General features: G+C 31.3%; 1 protein-coding gene across 1 annotated transcript in view; it reads left to right on the top strand.

Moving 5' to 3' along the window:
* The first annotated feature begins 813 nt into the window (after positions 1-813).
* LOC129920211 (T-complex protein 1 subunit eta) overlaps positions 814-23,750 on the top strand; it is a 103,522-nt gene continuing 80,585 nt past the window's right edge. The window contains exons 1-4 of the mRNA XM_056001460.1: positions 814-949; positions 5,727-5,987; positions 6,056-6,875; positions 6,939-7,073. Of these exons, the coding sequence (XP_055857435.1) occupies positions 947-949; positions 5,727-5,987; positions 6,056-6,875; positions 6,939-7,073 (1,219 nt within the window). The 5' untranslated portion in view covers positions 814-946. The remainder of the gene's footprint in view (positions 950-5,726; positions 5,988-6,055; positions 6,876-6,938; positions 7,074-23,750) is intronic.

The raw sequence follows: 23,750 nt of genomic DNA, 5'->3' as shown, positions 1-23,750 counted from the left end.
ACCTATAGAGTTGACGAGTGAAGCCACAAAAAAATTAAAAAAAAAAAAAAACAAATTTATATAAACTGTCAAAAATTTTATATAATCTGTCAAATTTCGAGCTCGTTTTCCAGCGACAAACTCACTCTTATTGGTCATGACAAGGCGATGCAATCATTGACCTCCAATGTTCCAGCTACTCTTGATGATTTTAAAACAATTTTCAGCCTGTTTTTAGTTTAGGAAAAAAAAAAAAACAGTTTAAAATTCGTATATAATTATGATGAAAAATAGCATTTATACGGAAATCTCTCACGAGACCAGTTACATTTCTGTTGGCGCCCCTTGAGTGAACAATATATCTGCACTTCGACCCTTTACCAATACATGTGCATCTGTACAACTCACACTAATAAAAAGCGGCTTCACTTATTTGGATAAACACCCCTTCCTGTACTTCTTATTCAATGGTTAAGACCGGTGGTAATAAAAAAACCACACCTATTGTCAGTTGTACTAGTTTTATTTCGAGAATGATGAATTTATTTAACAAAACATACAATTCTGCAGTGAACAATCTATTTATTCAAAATAATTTAATTTCAAATACAACAGAAAGTTTGTTTAACGAAACTTCCTCTGCCATCTCTCGGAAAAAACAACAATCCAAAAATACCATCTTCTCTGAACACATCCTTCACTCAACTTTTCGTCAAATCAAACACATGTTTCGTTCTGTCAAAAAAATATACAGCCATCCCTCACTCACACAAAACATTCACCTCTACATCTCTTTCACTCACCCCAAAAGTCATTTGAGATCTCATTTTGATTTTCTTTTTTCTTCTTGTTCTTTTTTTTGATTGTGTGAAGTTTCCTCGTGAAGGCGCAGAAAAAAAACCGCTGTTACAAATTTCCATTAAATTTCGTATTAATTTAATTAAATTTTATAAAAAAATCATAAAATATGGTAAGTATTTGTTAAAAATTATTAAATTTAATTGAAATTCATGTGAAAATTGAATAAATTCGAAGAAAGAAAAAAGAACATGTGAAGCATGAGTTTTGGAAGGAATAGTGAGTGAGTCAGTGTGTGATGGATTGTGGGTGGAGAATTGGTTTTTAGAAAGATTTTTTTCATTGAATTAAAGACATTTTTAAACAAATTGATGAAAAAACTGTGAAAAAGTTCCATAAAATTCATCCAAAAGTATGATGAGTAATTTTTTTCTTTTCAACAAAATTGTTTGTGAACCTAACCTCAAAATAGCTGCAACTGCGTGTGGAACCTTCTCGTCTGTTTGTCATCTGCTTTATTGTTGTCTCTCACAAGGAAAAGGCACATTTCATGTCGTCACTCCTTTTGGAGGACTGATTACTCATGCCGGCTACTTTGTTTCCATCAAAGTTCTTTGTTATTTATTCCAATTTGAATGGTTCCAAGTCTTCAGGGTGTCATCATTTGACCAGATGCTTAAAGTTTCATAAACATCTGCATTTTTCTTTGCCTGATTGCCCATTTGACAAAAAATTCTGTCTTTTTATGATACATTCTGAGCCATTTGTGGCCAAGTTCCTCCTCCCTCCGATGAGTGTGAGGCACATTGATACTTTCATAGCTTACCTACATGACCAAATGGAACCTCTATTTGATTGGTTTTATCCAACTTTTTCCAATTCGAAAATCATTTAAAAGTTATAAAAATGCACAATGGTTTATTACTGAACTTAAGAATTTGAAAATATAAAATCAATAAGCTTATGCAAAATATAGTGCATCCCGAACTTATGGTGATTTTATGGTGTATTCTAAACTGAAAACTATGTTTATAGATTATTCCAAGGAATTGTATAAAATTTAAAAGAGTTAAAACATGATCCTTACAACATTTGGTCTTTTGTCAGTAGTAAACGGAATGTTGACTAACTCAATGTGCTTGAATAAGAATTCAAGTCATGATTCGCATGATTTTTCAAATATGTTTGCTAATTTCATTATAATCTTTGAACAATTTCTAATTTCTTCAAAGAAGCCTTTTTTAACAGGTTCTCAAGAACCATCATTTTTATTTTCACTACTCAGTTCAATAAATTTTGGCATTCCAGAAATTTCAATAACTCATAAATTTTATGATCATGAGAACTGATTCAATCCGGGCCCTAATGGTGGTCTATCTTGTGTGAAGTGTGTGCCTGAATTATCCTATTCTCTTTGTGTTCTTTTCAATGTCTATTTAGTATAGTCAAATTAGATGGAAAAAGGGGTAAAATTCGGAATGAATGCTAATAGAATTTTGTTTTTACCAATATCTTTGTTTTATCATTCTATAACTTATCTCAAAAGGGTAGACAAATCTCAAGTCTCCGTAAGTCACGATTATCAAGGTCGAACCGAGAAATTTAGATTTTCGAAATAAGCAATATTAACCAATGGTATTATACACACATCTGATACATGACTTCAAGGTATTTTTAAATGCTGATTCCAAAAAATCTCAAATCAAGTCAATCTGATGTCTCTGAAAAAAAGTTATACCTGTTTTTCATCTGTCAACCTTACTACCGAAAAACCTTTAAAAGCTATGGTAGAGGAAGCAAATTTCGCATGAAGATTTTCCATTACCATTAACAATAAAACCCGTATAGTTCCTCAAACTTCCGCCAGCCGAATACCAAATATGGAATAAAATAGATTTAATTTGAGGTCCAGATGCAATTGTCATCGCACGTCAAAAGTCACGCAGGAGTAAGATAGTTGCACATCTTTGGCCAGCTATTCGGCCAAAAAAGTAAAGTTTCAATAATTGAAAAGGATAATTCAACAATAAAATTATAAATTGTAATGAAAAAAAAAAAATGAACAATTTCAATCTACGACTTATTCTTTTTATATAAAAAAAAATTTGGAAAATTTGACTGTTACACATTGTGGCTATGTTTTATTGGTAACTCAGTACTTAGCTCAGTTAAATTTAGCACGGGAATCAACAACAAATGATTTTTCTAAACTTGTACATTTGTGACCTTTTAACAATAAAGGATTGTTAATAATAAATTAAAGTAATCGTTTATTGTTGTTAAGAGCAGAAAATGTTTACTCAGTAAAATACTGAGTACCACCGAAACACGGTGTATTACAATTAGGGCTGCCAGATAAAAATTTATTAATGTCGGGACAACAGGTCTCAAATGTCGGGACAAATCGGGACAGAAAAAAAAAACATGAGATCGAAAATAAAAAAATAGTAAAATACAAACTTTTCCATGCATAGGACTTTTTCCTTAATTTGTGTGGACTTCTTGCACAATTGAGTTGGTTAAAACACCAGTTTTTGAAAATCATTGTTTGAAAAAAAAAATAAAGTCTTCATCCATAAAATAAAATCCCATTTATCGTAGAAAGGTATTAGGTACTCGCTTAGAAACTTGCTGTCTATTGATAGATCTTTTGGTAAATGTACTAAGCCCCAATTTATGTATGTTTTCAACAGTTTTCTTATTTTGGAGGATGAATGAATTCGACCTAAAAGTTTTTTTTCTTGTATAATTTGAGTGACTTTTCTTATATTTAAAACCATTTACTTTTAATGCAGACTTAAAGTCATTTTTATTTAATTTTTTTATTTTTTACTTTAAGCATGCATTAAAAGTGGTGAAATTTTAGAAAACCTTAGCTTTTGGTATTATTATGCATATTAATTTCAACACATAACAAAAATATCTTAAAACATGTTTTTTTTTTAATTGTCGGACGGTTCAAATTCCTTAAAAAAATGAAAAAAATGTAAGAATATATTTTAACTGTGAATGTTCCACATCTCACTTACATAAGTAACTATTAAATACTCTTATGTGAGTTTAAACAGAAAAAAAAATAGCCTGTTTTCACTACAGCCCAAATTTAATAGTTTCACAAATAAGATCAGTTCGAATTCCAAATTCTTAAAATTTCCCATACGATTTGAAATTCGAAATGATATAATTTGCTCATTTGAGCTCTAGTGAAAACGAGCTATACCTAAGGATAATTTCTTACATTGTTTACTTTACAAAATATCTTAATCCATTGGAATGGCGGAAATAAATTAAAACTGTTACCCACAATCATTTCTTTTCTCCCTAAAGTTTTCGAACGAAGACTGATTAAGAAACGGAATGTCGGGACAAAATCGGGACATTTTGTAAATCGGGACAGATATCGGGACAGGGTCTAAATGTCGGGACTGTCCCGGCAAAATCGGGACGTCTGGCAGCCCTAATTACAATTTAAAAATGAGAAGTAAAAATTTTGTAATTTAGTCCTACTGCTAAGCTTTCTGTCATCCCAAAAACTTTTGAGTCTTGTCTTTTAACTGTAACAATCACCACGAATTCATTCAAAATTTATTCCACTTCCACATTTTGCGTCGATGCCTTTGAGGAAGCAAAAAAAAAATTTAAGAAAATAACATCAACAAAAGACTTAAGAACTTCAAAGTGATCTGTATTCGTTCAGAGAATGATGTAATGAAAACAATCTTCTATTAAATTTAGACAAATGTATAAATGTGTTTTACATTTTACTTTAATGCTTATGATTATAATATAATATAATTATAATATGTTACATTCATCTCCCGTGTATTAATAATCCCTCTTTTCCGACCTCAGAATTATTCTTGACCAAAAACTGACTTTCATTGATCACTCTACAATTTTATTGTAAAAAAAGCAAATAGGATTTTGGGAATTATTAACGGATTGGCTCGTGAGTTCCTTACGTCCTAAAAATACTTTGTATCTTTTGTGAGATGGGTCGATAACATCGCTTTCAGCTCTGGGTTGTCTAGATTTCATTTATTTTCATGCCAATAAACGTAGATTAATTATTTTATGTCCAATATTTAGCAGAACAAATAATGGTTAAATCAACTGATCTCAGTCTTCAGCAGATACTATTTTATAATTTCTTAATTTAATGTTAAGTTTGAAAGTAAAAATTTAAAATTTTATTTAATGCTCAATTTTAATGAATGTAATTATTATTTTTAAGGTTTTTTAAGTATGTAAATTTATTGTTAAGATGTAACGTTATTCGCGACCTAAGAACAACAATGTTCTAACGGACAATTTTGAAAAAAAAAAAAAAAAATGAGTTATGTATCAAATCTATGTAAATTCGTGGTGCTCTTTCGATTTCCGCTATCTATTTTGCTCTATCTCCGTTTCGAAGATAACCTAGGTTACAGAGTTCTATATGCATATTTTTCATTTGAGATTTAAACAGTAAGGTTCTAACCTCCAATTAGAACTCTGTTTCACAAATTCTCCAGAAATACAGGGTTCCATTTTTTTCGATTTGAGATTTGAACAGTTTGCAGTTAGAACTTTGTTACATTTTTAGACGCAGCAACTGAATGCCGAGAAGTCAGACTTTGTTTATTATTTTGAAATAGAATTTATTATCAAAACAATAGTTGCTGTAATTCACCACTCTTAAACAAAAAGAAAAAAAACTTATTTAAGTCTTTTTATTTTAAGTTATATCAGTCCTTCAGTATCGAACAATTCAGGTCACACGAATATAAATTTGATTGTCTTATCGTTGAGCTACGATATCCGAATCATCGAATTACAAACAAAAAATTGAACACAGTGACCGAATAAAGGAGTTTCAATATTCAAAAGCGTTTTTCTCAAATCATAATATATATGTATATATATATATTTTACTAAAAAATCAATCTTTCTTTCTTTGAATCTTGCAGCAGCCACAAATCGTTGTATTGAAAGAAGGTACTGACACCTCTCAGGGCAAACCTCAATTGATTTCCAACATCAATGCCTGCCAATCGATTGTCGATGCCGTCCGCACCACACTCGGACCCCGTGGCATGGACAAACTCATTGTAAATGGTCAGGGCAAAGCTACAATTTCCAACGATGGAGCAACAATCATGAAATTATTGGACATTATCCATCCTGCAGCGAAAACTTTGGTTGACATTGCCAAGTCACAAGATGCTGAAGTAAGTTTCCTCCCAAAAAATCTTTGCCAACTTTCTTTCTAACTCGAACTTTCTTCTCCTTCTCCTAGGTTGGTGACGGCACCACAAGTGTTGTTTTACTCGCCGGCGAGTTTTTGAAACAAATCAAACCCTTTGTCGAAGAGGGCGTACATCCGCGTATCATCATCAAAGCCATGCGTAAAGCTTTGACTTTGTGCATTGAAAAGATCAACCAAATGGCTGTGCGCATCGAGAAACGATCAAAGGAAGAACAACGTGAGTTGTTGGAGAAATGCGCTGCAACTGCCATGAGCTCCAAGCTCATCCATCAACAGAAGGACTTCTTCTCGAAGATGGTCGTCGATGCTGTCCTCGCATTGGACGAAATGCTTCCACTCAACATGATTGGAATCAAGAAAGTCACAGGTGGATCATTAGAGGAGAGTCAAATCATCTCGGGTGTTGCCTTCAAGAAAACATTCTCCTACGCTGGTTTTGAAATGCAACCTAAATCCTACAAAAATTGTAAAATTGCTCTCCTAAATATCGAATTGGAATTGAAGGCCGAACGTGACAATGCTGAAGTTCGTGTTGACAATGTCAAGGAATACCAAAAAGTAGTCGATGCCGAATGGCAAATTTTGTATAATAAATTGCAAAAGATTGCCGATTCTGGAGCAAATGTGGTTTTGTCCAAATTGCCAATTGGTGATGTTGCTACTCAATGGTTTGCCGATCGTGATATGTTTTGTGCGGGTCGCGTTTCCGAAGAAGATCTCAAGCGTACGTTGAAGGCTTGTGGTGGTGCTGTTATGACCACAGCCAATGATATTGGTCCTAAGGTTTTGGGTCTTTGTGATACGTTCGAGGAGAAACAGATTGGAGGGGAGAGATTCAACATTTTTGAGGGTTTGTTTTTATTTTTTCTTTTGTTATTCAAACAGGAATTTTAATTAATTTTTAAATTTTTAGGATGCATCAACGCAAAAACATGCACTCTCATTTTGCGCGGTGGTTCAGAACAGTTCCTTGAGGAGACAGAACGTTCTCTTCATGATGCCATCATGATTGTTCGCAGGACAATTAAGAATGATTCTGTTGTTGCTGGTAAGTGTTTTTCTTTTTCTTTTTTTCAACTTTTTTGATATAAGAACTTGGTTTTGTGTTTTTCTCTCCAATAAAATTGATTCTTGGAGGAAAATTTTTTTACTTAGCTTTTTAGTTACTTCGTAGGTCAGGTTTATAATAGTTGGTGAAACATTCCTGATTGGATTCCGAATACAAGAATAAGACTGTTTAAGTTTTTGAGATTTTGAATAAGGGTTGGTGCCGATTTCCCCAAGACTTAATCCTCAAATTAAAATCCCCAAACTGAAATCTCCAGCAGCAAAATCTCCAAAGAGAGAATCCCCATAGCAAAAATCTCCAAGTCAAAATCACCAAAAAAAAAAAAATATGCGCTATTTAATCGCATGATTCACTACTTGAACATATTTGTTTTTGACATAATAATTTGCTTTTTTGCTTTTGAATGGAAATGATAGCCCTATCCATTTCTAATTACCTTTTTCCGTCTTTAATTTGATCTTGGTACAATAATCCCATTCATAGTAACTATTTTTATGAAAAACGAAAGACACTTGCGCTAGTTAATATTTTTGATAAACAATTTGGACAATTTGTTCTTAAAAAAAGCATAATCGTTATCATGCCATAACGGTAGAAGAATGACTTGTCGCAAGAGCAACGGTGTTAGTAGACGAAACTGGAGATTGGGGATGGATTTGAAGATTTCATGGAGATTTTGGCAAAAAAAAAAATTGTTTCTTTGGAGATTTTATCCATGGAGATCTTGAAATTTTGGCGTTATGCACTATTCACATAAGAACGACCAACGAAAGAACGAAATTTCGTTGATTTTGACAATTCTTTCACATGAGAGTTTTAATTCGTAGCTAATGAAGTTTGAATTTGACACCGTTCACCACCAAAACCAAAACAAACATGATTTTTGAGGTTAAGGACGCGCGAACATTTCGTTCGTTAGGAATATGGATTGTGTGGAACGTGAATTTAGTCTCACTGTTCGTACCAACTAGAATTCTTTTCGCTACGAATAAATTTGTTTTCTCAAATTTATTAACTTAAAGAGAGGAGTCTCACAAAGTGCTGACAAAAAATACAAAAAGAGTCCATAGCATCAGCGTTGAAGTTTCATACATCACAACAGATGAGCTTTTACTGTATTGTTGTAGAAGGACTTGAAGAAGAGAGATGGTTTACCAAACAAAACTTCTCAGTCGAATTCTAACGATATGCAAACCAACAAATCGCCTTCCTCTTCCCTTCTCTCAACTTTGTTGGTTTCTTCTCTTGCATTTCTTATAAGAAGAAATATTACTACACTATTCATTTTACATTTTATGAAATTGAAATTGATTTTGAAAATTAATCACACTTGTATTTAAAATTATATTGTCATGTATCATATTTTGTAGTAGAACTCAAGTTAATCGACAACGACTGGCGTTTAAGTATAATATAAAAATTCTCTTGATTGAAAACTTCTATCTTCTATGGCAAAACGTTGCTTCTGTTTGTTTTTGATGTTTTCATGTAAAATTTTTAATTTTTCGATTGTTCAAAAGCTTCTTATTTCAGACTTTCACGTAAATCGAATAGCAAATTATGGCTGAAAATGTAAGTAGACTCATCAGATTCTTGTTTTTAGTTTGAATTTTAATCTACTGAAACAGGAAAATCATTTAACCTGCTCTACTCTTTTGTAGATCTAGTGAATACAAAATTAAAAAGTCTCTCTCTATTCATAAGAAGCTCCGAATAGTTCGGCTAGTGGGTTTCTATCTAACTCGGTAGTTTTTTGTTTTATCACCCATGAGGACCATGAGTAAATGGGGTCTTCGCCCGACAGCCATTTTAAACTAAGTCACTTTCTATTGTTTTTTGCTCCCAAATACACGTGACCATAAAAAATAGAAAGGTTTTAAATGGCGATCTTAATAATTTTTTCAACAGATAGTTTTTTTCCAAATTTTTAAAGACAATCAAATATAAATCTATAAATCTTTGAAGGTATGCATATCTGCAAATAAAAAAGTGGAAAAAATTAATGAATGAAAAAAAAATTGTTTGAGGTTTTTACAAGTGACTTTCCCTAATGTTCGTACTGGAATTTTAAAAAGAAGATTTTAAACTTCCCCACATCCATTCATTGATTGATTTTAATTTTCAAAATTGCTCAAAAAAAATCGAACTTTAGTAACGACTGTAAGTGGTTAAAAGGAATACGACATAAGTGAAGGCTTTTTAATGAAACTAATTATTTTGCCATAAGGCATTTCAACACCCTTACGCTTTACTTTTGTTGTTAAATTAAAAAAAAAACACAATGAAGTTTTTTTCGTTGATGCAATATGATCCATTTGGTTGGAAATTTGAGTAGAAAAAAATAACCAAGTGCACGTTAGTGTAAAAAAAAATCTCTTGCAATTTCAAAATAAATTTCCCAAAAGTGTTAGAACATCAGTTTTGTCTAAGAACCTTTAATGAGTACTATATTTTAGTACATAAATGCGAATAAGACTTCAAAACCTCCAAGTTTAAGGACACAGATTAAATGTCAAGCTGTTATTTTGTTTGTCTTGATTTTGCTTTTTCATGTGTCTAGTTTTTAAATTGAATAATGTAAAAAAAAGCGTGCCCTACTTTTTTTTTGTGATACCTATCTCTTAGCTTATGTAAGTAGGTAAAAAAAACATATCATTGACAGTCGAACATTTAAACTTTTCATGTTAAGTATTAGACTGATTCAAAAAAAATTTTTTTTTCTTTTGTTCAAAGCATTGTTGAAAATATTGTTGGAAATGACGACAAAAAAATACTGTAAAAGTTTCAGCCCTTAATGTTAACATTTAGTACCGCCGCATCGCAATTTTCTATTTCCCATACGATTTGTATGGGAAAGATTGTGTATTTGTGTTTAGAATTTTGTATCTTTTTAATGGTTCATCAAAAAGGCTAGATTTAATCATTTTCTTGTATAAAATTGAACGCTCTACAAGATTGCATTTATGAAATTAAAAAAAAACGGACGCGAAAATTTAATTAAAATAATTTTTAGTTAAAAAAATGAATAATTCGAATTTATTGAAGAAATCTAATATGATAGTTTTAGGGGTTTGTGAGTTATATAAAAGGATCTGTGAAACCAAAACACAACATAGAATACAAATATTCGAAAATTTTGCCAAATTTTTTGAAAAACATAATAATTTCGTCAAAAAATCGGAAAAAAATGAGAAAAAAGTACTTTTTATATTTTAAAGTTGAATAACTTCGAAACGCGGGGGTAAATCAAAAAAATTAATAAGAGCTTTTTTGTAGAACAGACAATTTTATAAAAGAAAATGATTTTGTCAAGCCTTTTGGATGAACCATTAAAAAGATACAAAATTCTAAACACAAATACACAATCTTTCCCATACAAATCGTATGGGAAATAGAAAATTGCGATGCGGCGGTACTAAATGTTAACATTAAGGGCTGAAACTTTTACAGTATTTTTTTTTCAACAATGCTTTGAACAAAAAAAAAAAAAAATTTTTTTGAATCAGTCTATTAAGTATACATAGGTATCCTACTAAAATCATATTCGAAAGAAAAATATTCACTTGAAATCTAAAAATTATTGATTTGTTGTTTCTGGATTAATCCTTATAAACACTCTTGTTTTGTAGCTTTTGCAAAGTCGACCAAAAATTTCGTATCTACTGCAATTTGTATACAGATAACATCGAAAATCTTGTTTTCGTGTGTATTTATGACTCGTTGTCTTACTGCAATTAATTATGAGATTTAATTTGAATTCTCAAAATAACAAAAAAAAAAATGAAAAATTCTCAGCCAGTTTATCTTCTTCTAGTTAATTTTTTATTGAAACAAGTTTGATGAGAACAAATACAAAAAAAAAAACAAAACAAAAATATCATTGAATAAATTAACACACCAACCAACTTGAAAAAAGAAAACTTGAACAATTAATATTAATCACAATAATAAATTAAATTATCATGGCGACAAGAATATTAATTTTTTGTTTCTGTTGCTGTGATGGATTCAACTTGGGAAATAATGCAATCAATTATTGAAGAAAGTTGATATATATATTTATTTGTTTTTAAGTTTGAAAAATATTAAGTTGTCTTTCAGTAAATTTATTGCTATTATTAGTTCAATTAGTAGATTATTCAAAATTTATAATAAAATAACATTTTAATATTTATCATGACATTCAAAACATGAATTTATTGAAAGATTAACAAGGTAACAATACCTTGGGTTGTGTTAGAGTTGTAATGGCCTTAACATTGCGCTGAAGGAAATAATTCTTAACAAAGAAACAGAAGAAAATATATAATTAACGATGGAAGAACGATTGTATTCTGATCTAGAATAGTTCAATGCAATAAAAAGATTTTATTTGTATTTTTTCTGGTTTGAAAATCTGATCGTAAAAATTAAAAAAATACGACTTTCTTTCGACTTAAGAATAATTATTCTTAAATTATAATTAAAAATAGAACCTGAACCCCAATGATTCTTCTTGTTTTTTGTATTGCAATACGTTTTCAATGACAACACACTGCCTGCAAACTAACTTACTTAAAGTGCAGCTTTGAGGTTGAGGTCATTTTCCTCTTGTGCGTCCCACGTAAAATCAGCTCGTCTTCAGTCACGTTGTGTTAGGGTAAGGTTAACATCAAATCAACACTGTATATTCTGTATTTTGAATCCTAAAATACTAAGCAACGAAACGGTTAATAGATATATAATATCGGCAGAATTACTTTTCTGAAATAACTAAAATTAATGGTTGAGTCGATAGAGTCTTAAAAATTTATTTTTTGGTTTGCGATTTATATAAAAAAAAACTCTTTAAAATACTATCTAGAATTTGTTTTTGTTGCAGGTATTCTTTCAACTGTGCTAAAATTTTTATTTTTCAATTGTCTGAGATGCTTTGGAGCACAAGATGTTTCAAATTGGTCAGGAGTAGTGTGCTGTTTCCTGCAAAATGTACATTAATCAATTTTTTTTTTTGTCTTAAGAGGTAACCTATAAAAATGAGCGTTGGAATTTGAAATTTGTTAGGATTTTTAAAGTTTTTGTCAAAAAAACTAAAAACATGATTGTGAGAGTTAAAAAAAAATTACATCACTTTCAATCTACTTTTAAATCTTAGTTTTTTGCTTTCAAATATTTTCTTGCAAACAAAATCGAAAAATCATTTTAAAAGCAACAAGTTGTCTCCGAAAAAAAAAACAACAGAAAAACCCAGATTCCATAATCTGTATTAAATTCATTTCAAAAATGAACCAGTATCAATTCCCACAACTATCCAGTTTCAATAAAGTCAAGTGGAAAAAACAAACAAAATATGCAATTATATTACACTCCTTTAATTTCTAAAAAACATCAAATTCTATTACGTGGTTGGTCACACCCTTGAGAATGCCCCTGATCTTGATATGAAATAATTGAGTGTCATTTACACATTTAATATTGCATTACATTAATTATAAATTACAAGATAAACTTTTAAAAGGCTATAATTTTAATTTGCACTTAAAAAATAATGTGACACAGTACGAAAAAAATATAATAATTAACAAAGTAAGTCCATTGTCTGTTGTTCTTGTTAGGCAAACGACAACTAGCTAAGCTACATACCTACTAATGATGAGACAATTCTTTAGGTTTAAGTCTGTTTTCATTTAAACCTTGTGAGACTTGAATTCAACTTCTTGTTGACTGTTTGTTTTTTTGTTCTTTTCATTACAAAATTTGTATAATCTTACTTCTTCTTCCTTTTTTCTCGGCGCTGTTATGATCTCGATGTCGAGGGGATCATAACCTTCCCACGTTACTGCTTCACACTAGTGATCCGCCTGTGGGGTTCGCCGGGTTGACCTCAGAAATCGGCGGCAAGCCTCCCGGTTTTGTATTGTTCCGTTTCTGAGGCCAACTGAATGCTGGTGTTTTTGCATTTGCTTGTACCAGGAGTTTTTAGGCCTACCTTTCTTTTTATTTCGTGTTGGAACGTTATATGATATTGCTTTTTTGACGGGGTTCTCAGGATCTCTCCTTTGAACATGGCAATACCAACTGAGTCGGTCGTGTTCAATTTTTTGGGAGATGGTATTTTTAACATGAAGGCTTCCTCGGATCTTCGTACTTCTAATTCTATCAAGCTTTGTTACTCCTGCTGTCATGCGAAGCATCTTCATCTCAGCTGCCGTTAACTTACTCTCATACTTTTTGTACATTGTCCAACATTGTGAACCGTATGTGAGTGCTGGACGCACAACTGCGGTGTAGAGCCTTCCTTTCAGCTTAGGGGGCATTTTTCGATCACAGAAGATAGCAGAATTTTCCCGCCACTTCATCCACCCTACGCTTACGCGATGATTGATATCGTCATCACAAGTACCTTCGTTATTTATCATAGACCCCAGATATTTAAACTTTTCACACTTGGGAAGCACTACACCATTCAAATAAATGTCAGGAATAGGCCTGTGTGGATCAGAAAATGGGCAGCATAGGTATTCTGTCTTTTTCGCGCTTATGCGGTACCCACTACCTTCTAGAACATCCACCCATACATCAAGTGCTCGTTGCAGGGATATCGGGTCTTCACTTATGATGGCTCCATCGTCAGCAAAGAATAACTGATGCACTTTTGGGTCCGTCACTTTGCCTTGAAGCAGGTAATCAAGAACGGTAATAAAGAGCAGAGGACTCAAGACGCTTCCCTGGTGTACACCTACTGTGATTTCGAATTCTTCGGTGACTCCAGCTGCACATCTTACTTTAGTAACTGCTCCATCATACATGTCCATAATTATCCGCACATAGGTTTCCGGAACTCCTCGTTGTCTGAGGGCCACCCATATCAGATCTCGTGGTTGTCGATCGAATGCTTTTTCAAAATCAACCAATACCACATGCAAATCCTCCAAGGAATCTCGATGTTTTTCCATAATGATTCTGATACTCTGGATTGCATCTGTGGTTGATTTACCCGCAACAAACCCGCACTGGTCATCAGATAGCCTTATTATTTTTCGCAGTCGGCTACCCAAGACTCGCTCAACGATCTTCATGGTGTGTGACATCAGCTTAATCGAACGGTAATTATCACAGCTTCGAGTATCACCCTTCCCTTTGTATATTCTTACAAAAGCAATAAAAGAACCCACACCTCAAGTCCCAATTAAAAGTTCTTTGACCTTCCAAATTGTTGGCTTTAAAGACGTTAAATATGAAGAAATAAAAAAAAAGTAATATCAAACCAAATAAACAACTTAATCGTCATTGAGTAACGTATCATTTTCGTCTTATTCGCTGGAAAAGCATTGTTGCGTGCTACAAAAACAACAAAACGAAAAAAAAAAATCTCAACAACAAAAATCACTATTAATTGTGTGTGCTTAGTTAAGTTAGAAAACCTCAATTGCAAATCATATAGTATAATATAATGCCAAGTTTTTCATCATCACAAAGAACAACAAGCAACACAAAATACAAACTAACCATTGAGTTCATGGGACTCTGCGTTCATTAGCACGCATCACGTTCGCCGAAACATGGTTGTAGTTTCATTTTTTTGTATTTTTCTAATTTTTTCTTTAAACATTTTTCATAGTTAAATATCTAAGGCTTCTCGTATTGTATCTAAACTAACTCGAGGGAATAGTATAGACATCATAGATAGCTAAGCTATGAGATGAGTGTGGAATTAAGTTGCAGACCTTCAGAATAGATTTGCAAATCGCATTTCAGTCAGTCTACTCAGTATTAAAATTTATTTGAATAGATAGAAAAATAAAGATAAAACTACAACAATACATTCTCAGTTGAGTAGCAAAGCCGACGACCGACCAAAGTGAGAAGCCTTGGTATTTCCATTTGGCTGATCAAACGCTTGGAATTAGATCGCGTAAAGAAATATTTAATGACTCATCAACATTAGCAACATCAAACATCATCATTATCATGAGACCTCACTTTATATTATTAAGAGAGTAGAATACTAGAATACGGATACAAGATAGTCAAAGCGCACTTTTGTTTGATGAGTTTCCGCATCGTAAATCTGCGTCATTGATTTTCCAATGAGTTTTCATCAGCATTAATTTATTTTTTTTTGTTTTTTCTTCTAAATTGCAATTTTATTAAAAGCTTTTCTTTTGCAAAACCACCGCCGCCGCCAACGACTTACATTTTGTTGAATGTTCCAGACGAAAGAGTAATTATATCTCGCGTGTATAGAAAACATTTTTATTTGTTTAAGGTAAAGCTGACGCGTTGATGTAGTTGACTTGAAACGAGGTGACAAACGTTGTCATCGTGTCTTTGTTGCGGTCGTCATTTTTTTTTTTCCATATTACTCGCCATGATTGCCTTGACTTTGTACTGGAATTTAAATGTTTGTTTTTTTTTTTTATTTTTCATTCAAGAATTTTATATTGATTGCAAAGATTATAAACCTTCAGGCTTATTCTGATTCAATTTTATTATTTATTTTTTTGAGAAGGCACTTTTGGGTTTGCCTTTTTGAAGGAAGAAATTAAAATAATGTTTTTTTTCTTTCGGAAACTAATTAAGAGCGATAAAAATTTATAACCAAAATGGCATTAAAAACTGTTGAAATTGAAAAATTGAGTAATGAATTGTGGCAATGCAGTCCATTAGAATGATGAGCGAATTTGTTTTTTTCCTAATTTTTAGGTTTGTTGAAAATTCGAAATTCTATTTCGACCTTGAGTTGCAAATTTTTTTCTAAAAGAAGTTTTGAGTTAGTCTCTGACTACTTTTTCAAATACATACGTAGCTTTTGGGCTATTGCTTTAGAACTCAGTATCTTTCTTGTTTTTGTCATTTTTGGCAATATTAACTTAAATATGAACTTTTCATAAATAATTATGGCATTCAAAATCATACCAGTAGGAGGATTATAATCCTGGAATTACAAATTTTGATTACCATACAGGATTTAATATTAATTCTTTTGGAACCAGTTGCATTGTGGTTGTTGTAATTCATTCAAATTGCTTCCAAAAGCGGTCATATTAATCAACAGCCACATTTTATATTTTTCTTGGCTATGAAAGAAAAGAGTCATCTTGGTATTTATTCTAAATTGGGATATTTTATGCCACTTACAGCTTTATGACGCTTTATCTCAATTTTCCGTAAAACTTTAATATTTGTTTGTTTGATAGAAAAGAAATTGGGCAGGTTCAGAAACGTTAGGGACTAAACATTTAGGTAATTTCTCGGTCTCTGATTGGTCAGCTGTCAAAAAAAACCCTTCCAATTTAGGTAATTTTATTGGAAAGCTGACTGGAAAGTTAGGCAAGAAAATTTTCCCTAAAAATTTAGGAAAGTTTTTTTGACAGCAGATTGTTTTTAAATAAAGAATTAATTTAGCAAAATTAAATTTATTTGTGTGAAAAACAACTAAAAAGTGCATTATCGGTTATAATTAATTTTATTTATTCATTACAGTTAAGTGAAATTTGGTGTCTTACCCATGCGGCCGGTAAAATTCTTAAATAAATTTCGAAATTTGACAATAGCATCACATCCAAACTAATTTAGTCAATTTACTGAAATTTCTGTTCAGAAAATGACGTTGCCTAAATATCTAGTCCCTAATATTTCCTGAACGTGCCCATTCTGTAGTGAACTTTCAAATTATTTTGACAATTCAAATACAAGGCTATAATATTTCGTCGAATTAAAACCTACTTACTGCACCTTGCTAACTCCATTTAAAAATTATTTCAAACATTTTCAAATCTTATTAAATTCTTGCTCATTTCGTAGTATGGTATCTTAATGATAGCTTTATATTGTTTTGGATTTATTCAAACATTTAGAAATATTTTCTTTTTTAATATTTGTGTTAAATTGGAGTAAGCTGTTTTTCACTCTAAGCCTTTCCTTTCTTGTTGGTGTTTTTATAACATGCCTTTCTATTACATGTAAGCAAATAGATAATTAAAAAAATTACATTTCACAAATGGGAATACGTCTTGAATAAAATTCCATATGGAACTAATCCAATTATCATTACCGTGAGCACTCAAAATAGATGAAGAGATAGTTAAACAAAAAAAAAAAAATATATAAAACAATATGTACTTAAAGATACAAAAAAAAAAAAATGTAAACATGGCATTTAAATTGCAATACTAATATTTGTTCTTTTTTTTTCCATTAAAATTACCAGCCAGCAATATAATAGTGGGAGTACCAATAATAACTATAGTCTTATAGTCAAACAATACAAAACAAAACAAAAAATTCAAGTGCTATAGCCGCCTGCTATTAACGATTTCCAATTAATACTCTTTTTTTTATCATTATTTTTATTATTATTTGTATCTATTGTTTGCCCATAAAAGAAAGATACAAAATCCAAGGACCCCGATTATATTGTATGGTTTGTGTACTTGTACGATGGTGTATGCACCTCTGGCATGTTGATTGTTGTACAAGTGATTTTTTTTTTTTTTTTTGTATTTTCAATTCTTTCTATTTTCTTCGTATTTCACCTTAAGGGGCACTAGGGGGCATGCACCTTTCTACGCTTTCTGTTTAGGAGGGCATTCCATTTTGTGCCAATCTCTCAACAACCAACAAGCACTACTATGACTAGGTACTGTACCTTTACTCAACACAAAATTGCATTCAACTTATTTTTAGGGGAGAAGGGATTAAAGGTAGGTGGGTAGTTTCTTTACACATGTCAATGAAACTGTCTTTTAACTTTTCGATTAGTTAACAACTTTCAATTTGCTTCTTGTTGTTTTCTAACTCCTGTATCATATTCAAAAATATGTAGATGAATTGTTTTAAAACAAAAAAAAATTAAAAAAGAGAAATCTCCTGCCGAAACGAACCCTATTCTCCCCTAATTAAACACTCACATGATTGTATAAGGAGAACATTTATCTGCAACTACATAAAAATGTATCTTTCTATCTTCAATGTATATCTGCATAATTCTAAATGAAGTGCATTATTTATTTTTAAGCTCTTTTAACTTGTTTTTTTTTTCTGTATGTTGTTTTTATACACGACAACTACGACGATGTCGCCACAACTCACTCTTCTCTTCTCTCTGTTGCGATTTTTCTTACTTATTTTTATCTTGGAGGTTCTATATTATGTGTGTGGTGTGTAGTGTTTTGTGTCCCATCAGCCTTCATTGTTCGTCATTAGTTCAGTGCACTATGCTAACACTCTTTTATAAAAAAAAAAGATACAAAGATATAGGGACAACACATAAGATATTATTGCCGGATGCATAGTTCTAAAGAAAAAAAACAAAACAAAAAAGTTAAAAGAAAATAAGAACAAGAAGAAGAATGCACGTCGCAATGGTTGGTTAAGGTGAGGAGAGGAGATATGAAAGTAGAGAATGTTATTGTTTCCTAAAGAGGTAGTAAAAACAATAAAAAAAAAAATAAAATATATAAAACGTTTTTCTTTTTTTATATACATTTTTTTATGTCATCAAAAAAAAACGTTGATAGCCCAGTATAAAAATAAAAATATAAAAACAATCTAAAAGATAGTCACAAGCGTTAAGGGCTTTGAGATGGATAATGACATGGATACAAAGAAAAGATTTATTGGAGCAGAAGATTAAAGTAACTAAATATGCTGTAGTGGTTTCTCTGATGGGAAAAAATTGTTATTTAAAAATTTACTAACAATTATCTGTAATATCCTTTATCCGCAGTTTAAATTGAAATTTAAGTACTTTGTAATGAATATGAGTGAACATTTTATTTCCGATCGCAAATATGCTAAGCGAATAGGACTAAAACCACTTTTCCCGTACCACAGGTCCGGGGTCCTTTTGGTTTTTATTTTATTTTTTACTTCGAACGATTACGATTTTGTAATTTTTGCTTTGCGTTTTTTTTTTCAAGTCTAAAAGTTTCTATCAAGATTTTAAAATATAAACCACTTAACTCCAATAATTATGTTTATCCTCTAAGTGCAATTAAAAAATTTGCTTTCAATTAACTTCTTTTAAATCTTGTTTTGAATGCTTGCATTGAAAACCTTTAAAAAAAATGAAACTAGTTTCCATTCTCCTTCAGCGATGACTTCAATTTCAAAGTTGGTTTCCCTAAAATTTATTATTATCGCAATAAAATTGAACATGGCTTTTAAAAAGCAGCAAACACAAATACATTTTATTTTGTTGTGCTTGCTTGCTTACTGGCATATCTAAAATCTTTTGTGCATTGTCACACCTTCTCTAAGAAATATCACACACAATTAATAACCAACAAGTTTTTTTTTATATACATATATAAAAGCGAACTCGATCCCGCATTAATATCTTTCAACTCACCCACTCTTTTTTTGTATTTTTTTTTTTTTATTTTACAAGAAACATTTCCCAATTCCATTACAATGCTTTTCTAATCATAAATTAATTCAATTGCATTTGAAATCATGATTATTTATTTTTTTTTTTTTTTTTTCACTTTTTCTATATGAGCCCACAGGCAACAAGTAGTAAAAATCAACAACTCGTTTCATTTGAAACAAACTTCATAGCGCCGGAGCCGTTGCAACGCGACAACGTCGACATTCATTGGTTGGCGTTGGTTTGGATAAGCCGTCCAAAATAATTAATTGCGTGGGTTTTCTCGATTTGGTGTCCAAGTCGAATGAAACGATTGGAAAAGGCATTTAACGTACGATTTTGTACGTCAGCGCGACGACTTAAATGAGCACATAGTAAAAATTGTTCGAACTAAAAAAAATAAAAAAATAAATTAATTGAAAATGATTAAAGGGCACTACTAAGTCGCATGAAGTTGGGTCTCTTTTGACAGGAGACAAAGTTGCTGGTTGTTTTGGCGATTATGCGTTTTAGTCCTTTTTCTGAATTATATCCCTTCATTACTTCCAAATTCATCAACTTATGTTTTCGGTCCGAAAAGGAAAAAGACTGATATATTGTCAAATCTTTATCATAAGGCTCCTTAAAGGACATTTCCAACTTTTGTTTTCTGAAAATACATAAATGATTTTAATTATATTTTCAGTACAGTTAAAAATGCAACAATCAATCCTTCAAAAATCTTGGATTCTCCTGCTAAAACAGTTGAAAACAATTCAAGTTTTTTTTCTTTAATTTAATGAATCTACAACTAACCCTTATATAGTTGAGTAGGTAGGTACCTAACCTACATATCGCAATTATAAAATAAAACTTAAAAAAAAAATGAATCTCGTTCCAATGCACGCTACATGACTGCTTTTTTTCGCCATCTGGTAAAATGTAATTACAAGAAAATTCTTCTCCATCACACTGTTGTGTAGCAGTGCCGTGCGTCGTCCGTCGGTTGTTCCATATATATTTATGGTATTTTAAATTTTCACGATGGATTTTTGTTTTTGTTTTTATGGACAATACAAGTTTGTGAAACAAAAAATGTGAGATGCCATTTTAATTTCACGTGCTGACATGAGAATTGGTTAAATTTTTATAAAATTCATAAAAATTAATGAGAATTTTTTGAGAAAGCTGTCATTTTAGTTTAGTTTTCTTTCTTTTAGTGAAAGGTGAAGAAGAAAGCATCATATACAAAAACAAACAAAAAAAAGTTGTGGCCAGAGAATATACTCCTGTGGAATGCCACTTTTATAAAACTTGCTAAGCCTTATACATATGTATATTTAACGATACAATCTTCCCCAACTATCTGCTATTGGATGAAAAACATGAAGGCGTATTTTAAAAATTCACGAAATTATAAATAAATGAATTTAATTTAATAAAGATGGTAGTCGTACGCTAAAGCCTCCCTTATTTTGAACAAGGCTGAATTTTAAAATATATACGGGATCTAAATACATTAAAAAAAAAATATTCATAAAGTTTCAAATCTCTATCATTATATTAATTTTCAATGTTTCCATACAAAATTAGTTTTGAAAGGAAGACTTTAAAAGCAGCGAGATGCGCAAAATTCTGTTTTGTTTCATACAATTTCATTGGTTGCAAATTTTTTAAATCGTCAACAATGGCAGAGCTGTTGTATCGCAATATTGTGAATCAGGTAAAAATTACGAAAACAATAACGTCTCTGGAGCACAGACACGTAACTTTTTATGCAAGTTGTTCTATCGTTATTTTTATGAGCAATGCTCACATGAAATATTGCATTCCATCCCTCAAACAATTCAAACTTATTAATCGCGCTTCAAGGAATGCTCATTAGTTAACCCCCGAGTAATGAAAATCTTTTTTCAGCCGCACTTCACGAATGTGGAATGCGTTACCCGGCTCTGTTTTCTCTTTTCCTCTTCAAAAACTATGTTTGTCGATATCTCTTACCTATGTATTTTCCTGCACTGTATTCCTAAATTCTTTAAATTTTTGAGAAACCGTATTTGGGCACTTTAAAAATGATGATCCTGCTTTAAGAAATAGCAAAAAAGAAGATACGAGCTCAGAAATATTTTTGAACAACCTCTGTGACAATGATTTGGGAATTTCCGTTCAAAACTATTGATTTCTGTTCCAAGTGCATAATTAGTTAAACACAAGAGCTATTTGTTTTCTGTAGTTTTCTTAATTGAAAGGGACATTTTAGCAAATCATGAAAATGAACTTTTTTTGGCAGCCACATCGCAAAAAGAAAAAGAATAAAAACGTTACCAATGCCATTTTGTCATAGTATAGCAAGTCCAAAAAAAAAAAAAAAAACCAGTTGATTTTGGCAATAAGTTTTGGTTTCCAACTTAATTATTCCCGACGACCTTATTATATCTCTCTGAATCTGAATTAATATCAAAATGTCATGTTTACTTTTTCTTCTTTGTGTGTTTGCGCCCATCATCAGTAGAAAATCGATTCGTTTCTTTAATTATTCATTCTACTGCATTGACTGGTGTCAGTTTTTTTTTTTTTGTTCTTATTTTTGTTTTGATTCATATTCATGCCAATTTATATAAAATCTAGAACACAAACAATAATTTAATTAATTAGCTGCTCATAGTTTTTGTCTACCCTCTGGCCAACCCTACACAGATATTTTATTGTAAATATTACTCAACAAAAGAGTCAAAAAACTTCCAAATCCACAGGAAGAAGGAAGTTAATGTGCCAAAAAATTAATTGATTTGCGTGCGATTTGAATCTAAATATTATTTTTTTAATTAAATATTTTTTCGCGTATTTTTTTTTGTTTATTATACGCAAAATGTTGTTGACTTGTGTGATTGCGGAAACAAAATAGAGAAGCACAATCATAGCACTTAAATCAAGTAAGCTGCCTGCTATATCAACAACCAAACAGTGCCGAGCACAGCAGCAACACCACAACACAATGAATGTGGATTTATTTTATTATAATTTTTTTTTTTTCTTACATCTTCCGGTATTTTTTATTTTCTTTGTTTTTGTTGTTGAAAAAGTGCTTTCGTGATAGTTTCCTCATATGAGGGAAATTAAGGTGAATTTCACCATAAGGTGTTTGAAATTTTCATGTCGTAAGCTTAAACAATGTTTTAAATTTATTTCACAACTTCTTCAATCAATTCTTTGTGAATACCACGTGAATTAAATTTCACTGGACTCAAAATTATATTTCATTTTTCTCATATCGTGAATTGAAGGAAAAAAGTAATTCATTTTCTATAAATTCCCCATAAGCTTAGGTATCACTTTGAGGGGAAATAAAGTAATCATACAAAATCGTTAGCGTGAAAATTGTAACATTACGTCTCAAAACGTTTCCTTTTGGTTGGTAATGAAGGTCACACAAATTGGAAATGAAGTTTCACATTTTTTAGCGAAAAATGTTAATTTCATTCTATTGAAACTTGTAATAGCTTCTCAAAGTTCGGAGAAAAAAAAGTTTTCCACGAAAAACTCACAAACTAAGAAAAAAAGAAAGGACTTTTTTCAGAAAGTTGTAATATTACTTAAAATATTGTGGGATACTTTAATATTTCATTTCACGAGAGCTATAAAAGTACTATGTTTCACGTGGAAATAAGAACGGAACTTATTTTGTTTTTCAATGATTTTTTTGCTGCAATTCAAATCACATTTTATAAAGATTGTGAGTAGCTACTATTTTAATTTACTAGTTTTGAAATATGTATAGATCTAAAAATGTTTAAATTTTTTTCACGCTCATTTGATTTTTTCCTGGGAAATGAAAACTTCGCAAAACGTTGTGTTTTTTTTTACATTTTCCTAATTTGCACGTGAGTACGATTTTTTGTAAAGAAATTTTTTATAGTCAATTCCGGGTGACAATGAAAATTTAACGCTGTCGATTTTCTATACAAATTTCACTCCACTCAAACAAATTTCACGGTGTTACAAAAATGAGGTTTTAAAATATACGCGGGCGGAGACCTATCAGGTTTTGTAGAGCTAGTCGCACTGAATACGAAACGGTATTTAAAAATCCCCTAACACCCCCAAAATCTGGAGTTACGGGCAAAAAACGGTTTTTTGGACCTTCGCCCATTGAAAAAATTCTAGCTTCGACAATTTTTTACCCATTTTCGATTTTTTTACAGTTTCTGATAGAAGATAAATATACCTTTTTAACAATGTATAAAACATGTAACTCGGTTAAACCACTTAGAATTTATAAGATGTCAAAGTTCAAAAATTCAATTTTTTTTGTCATTTGCCCAACT

The sequence above is a fragment of the Episyrphus balteatus genome, chromosome 4 (assembly GCF_945859705.1).
Source record: "Episyrphus balteatus chromosome 4, idEpiBalt1.1, whole genome shotgun sequence".
NCBI classification, from domain to species: Eukaryota; Metazoa; Arthropoda; class Insecta; order Diptera; family Syrphidae; genus Episyrphus; species Episyrphus balteatus.
The sequence above is the reverse complement of the archived record's forward strand: the minus strand, read 5'-3'. Positions and strand labels throughout refer to the sequence as shown.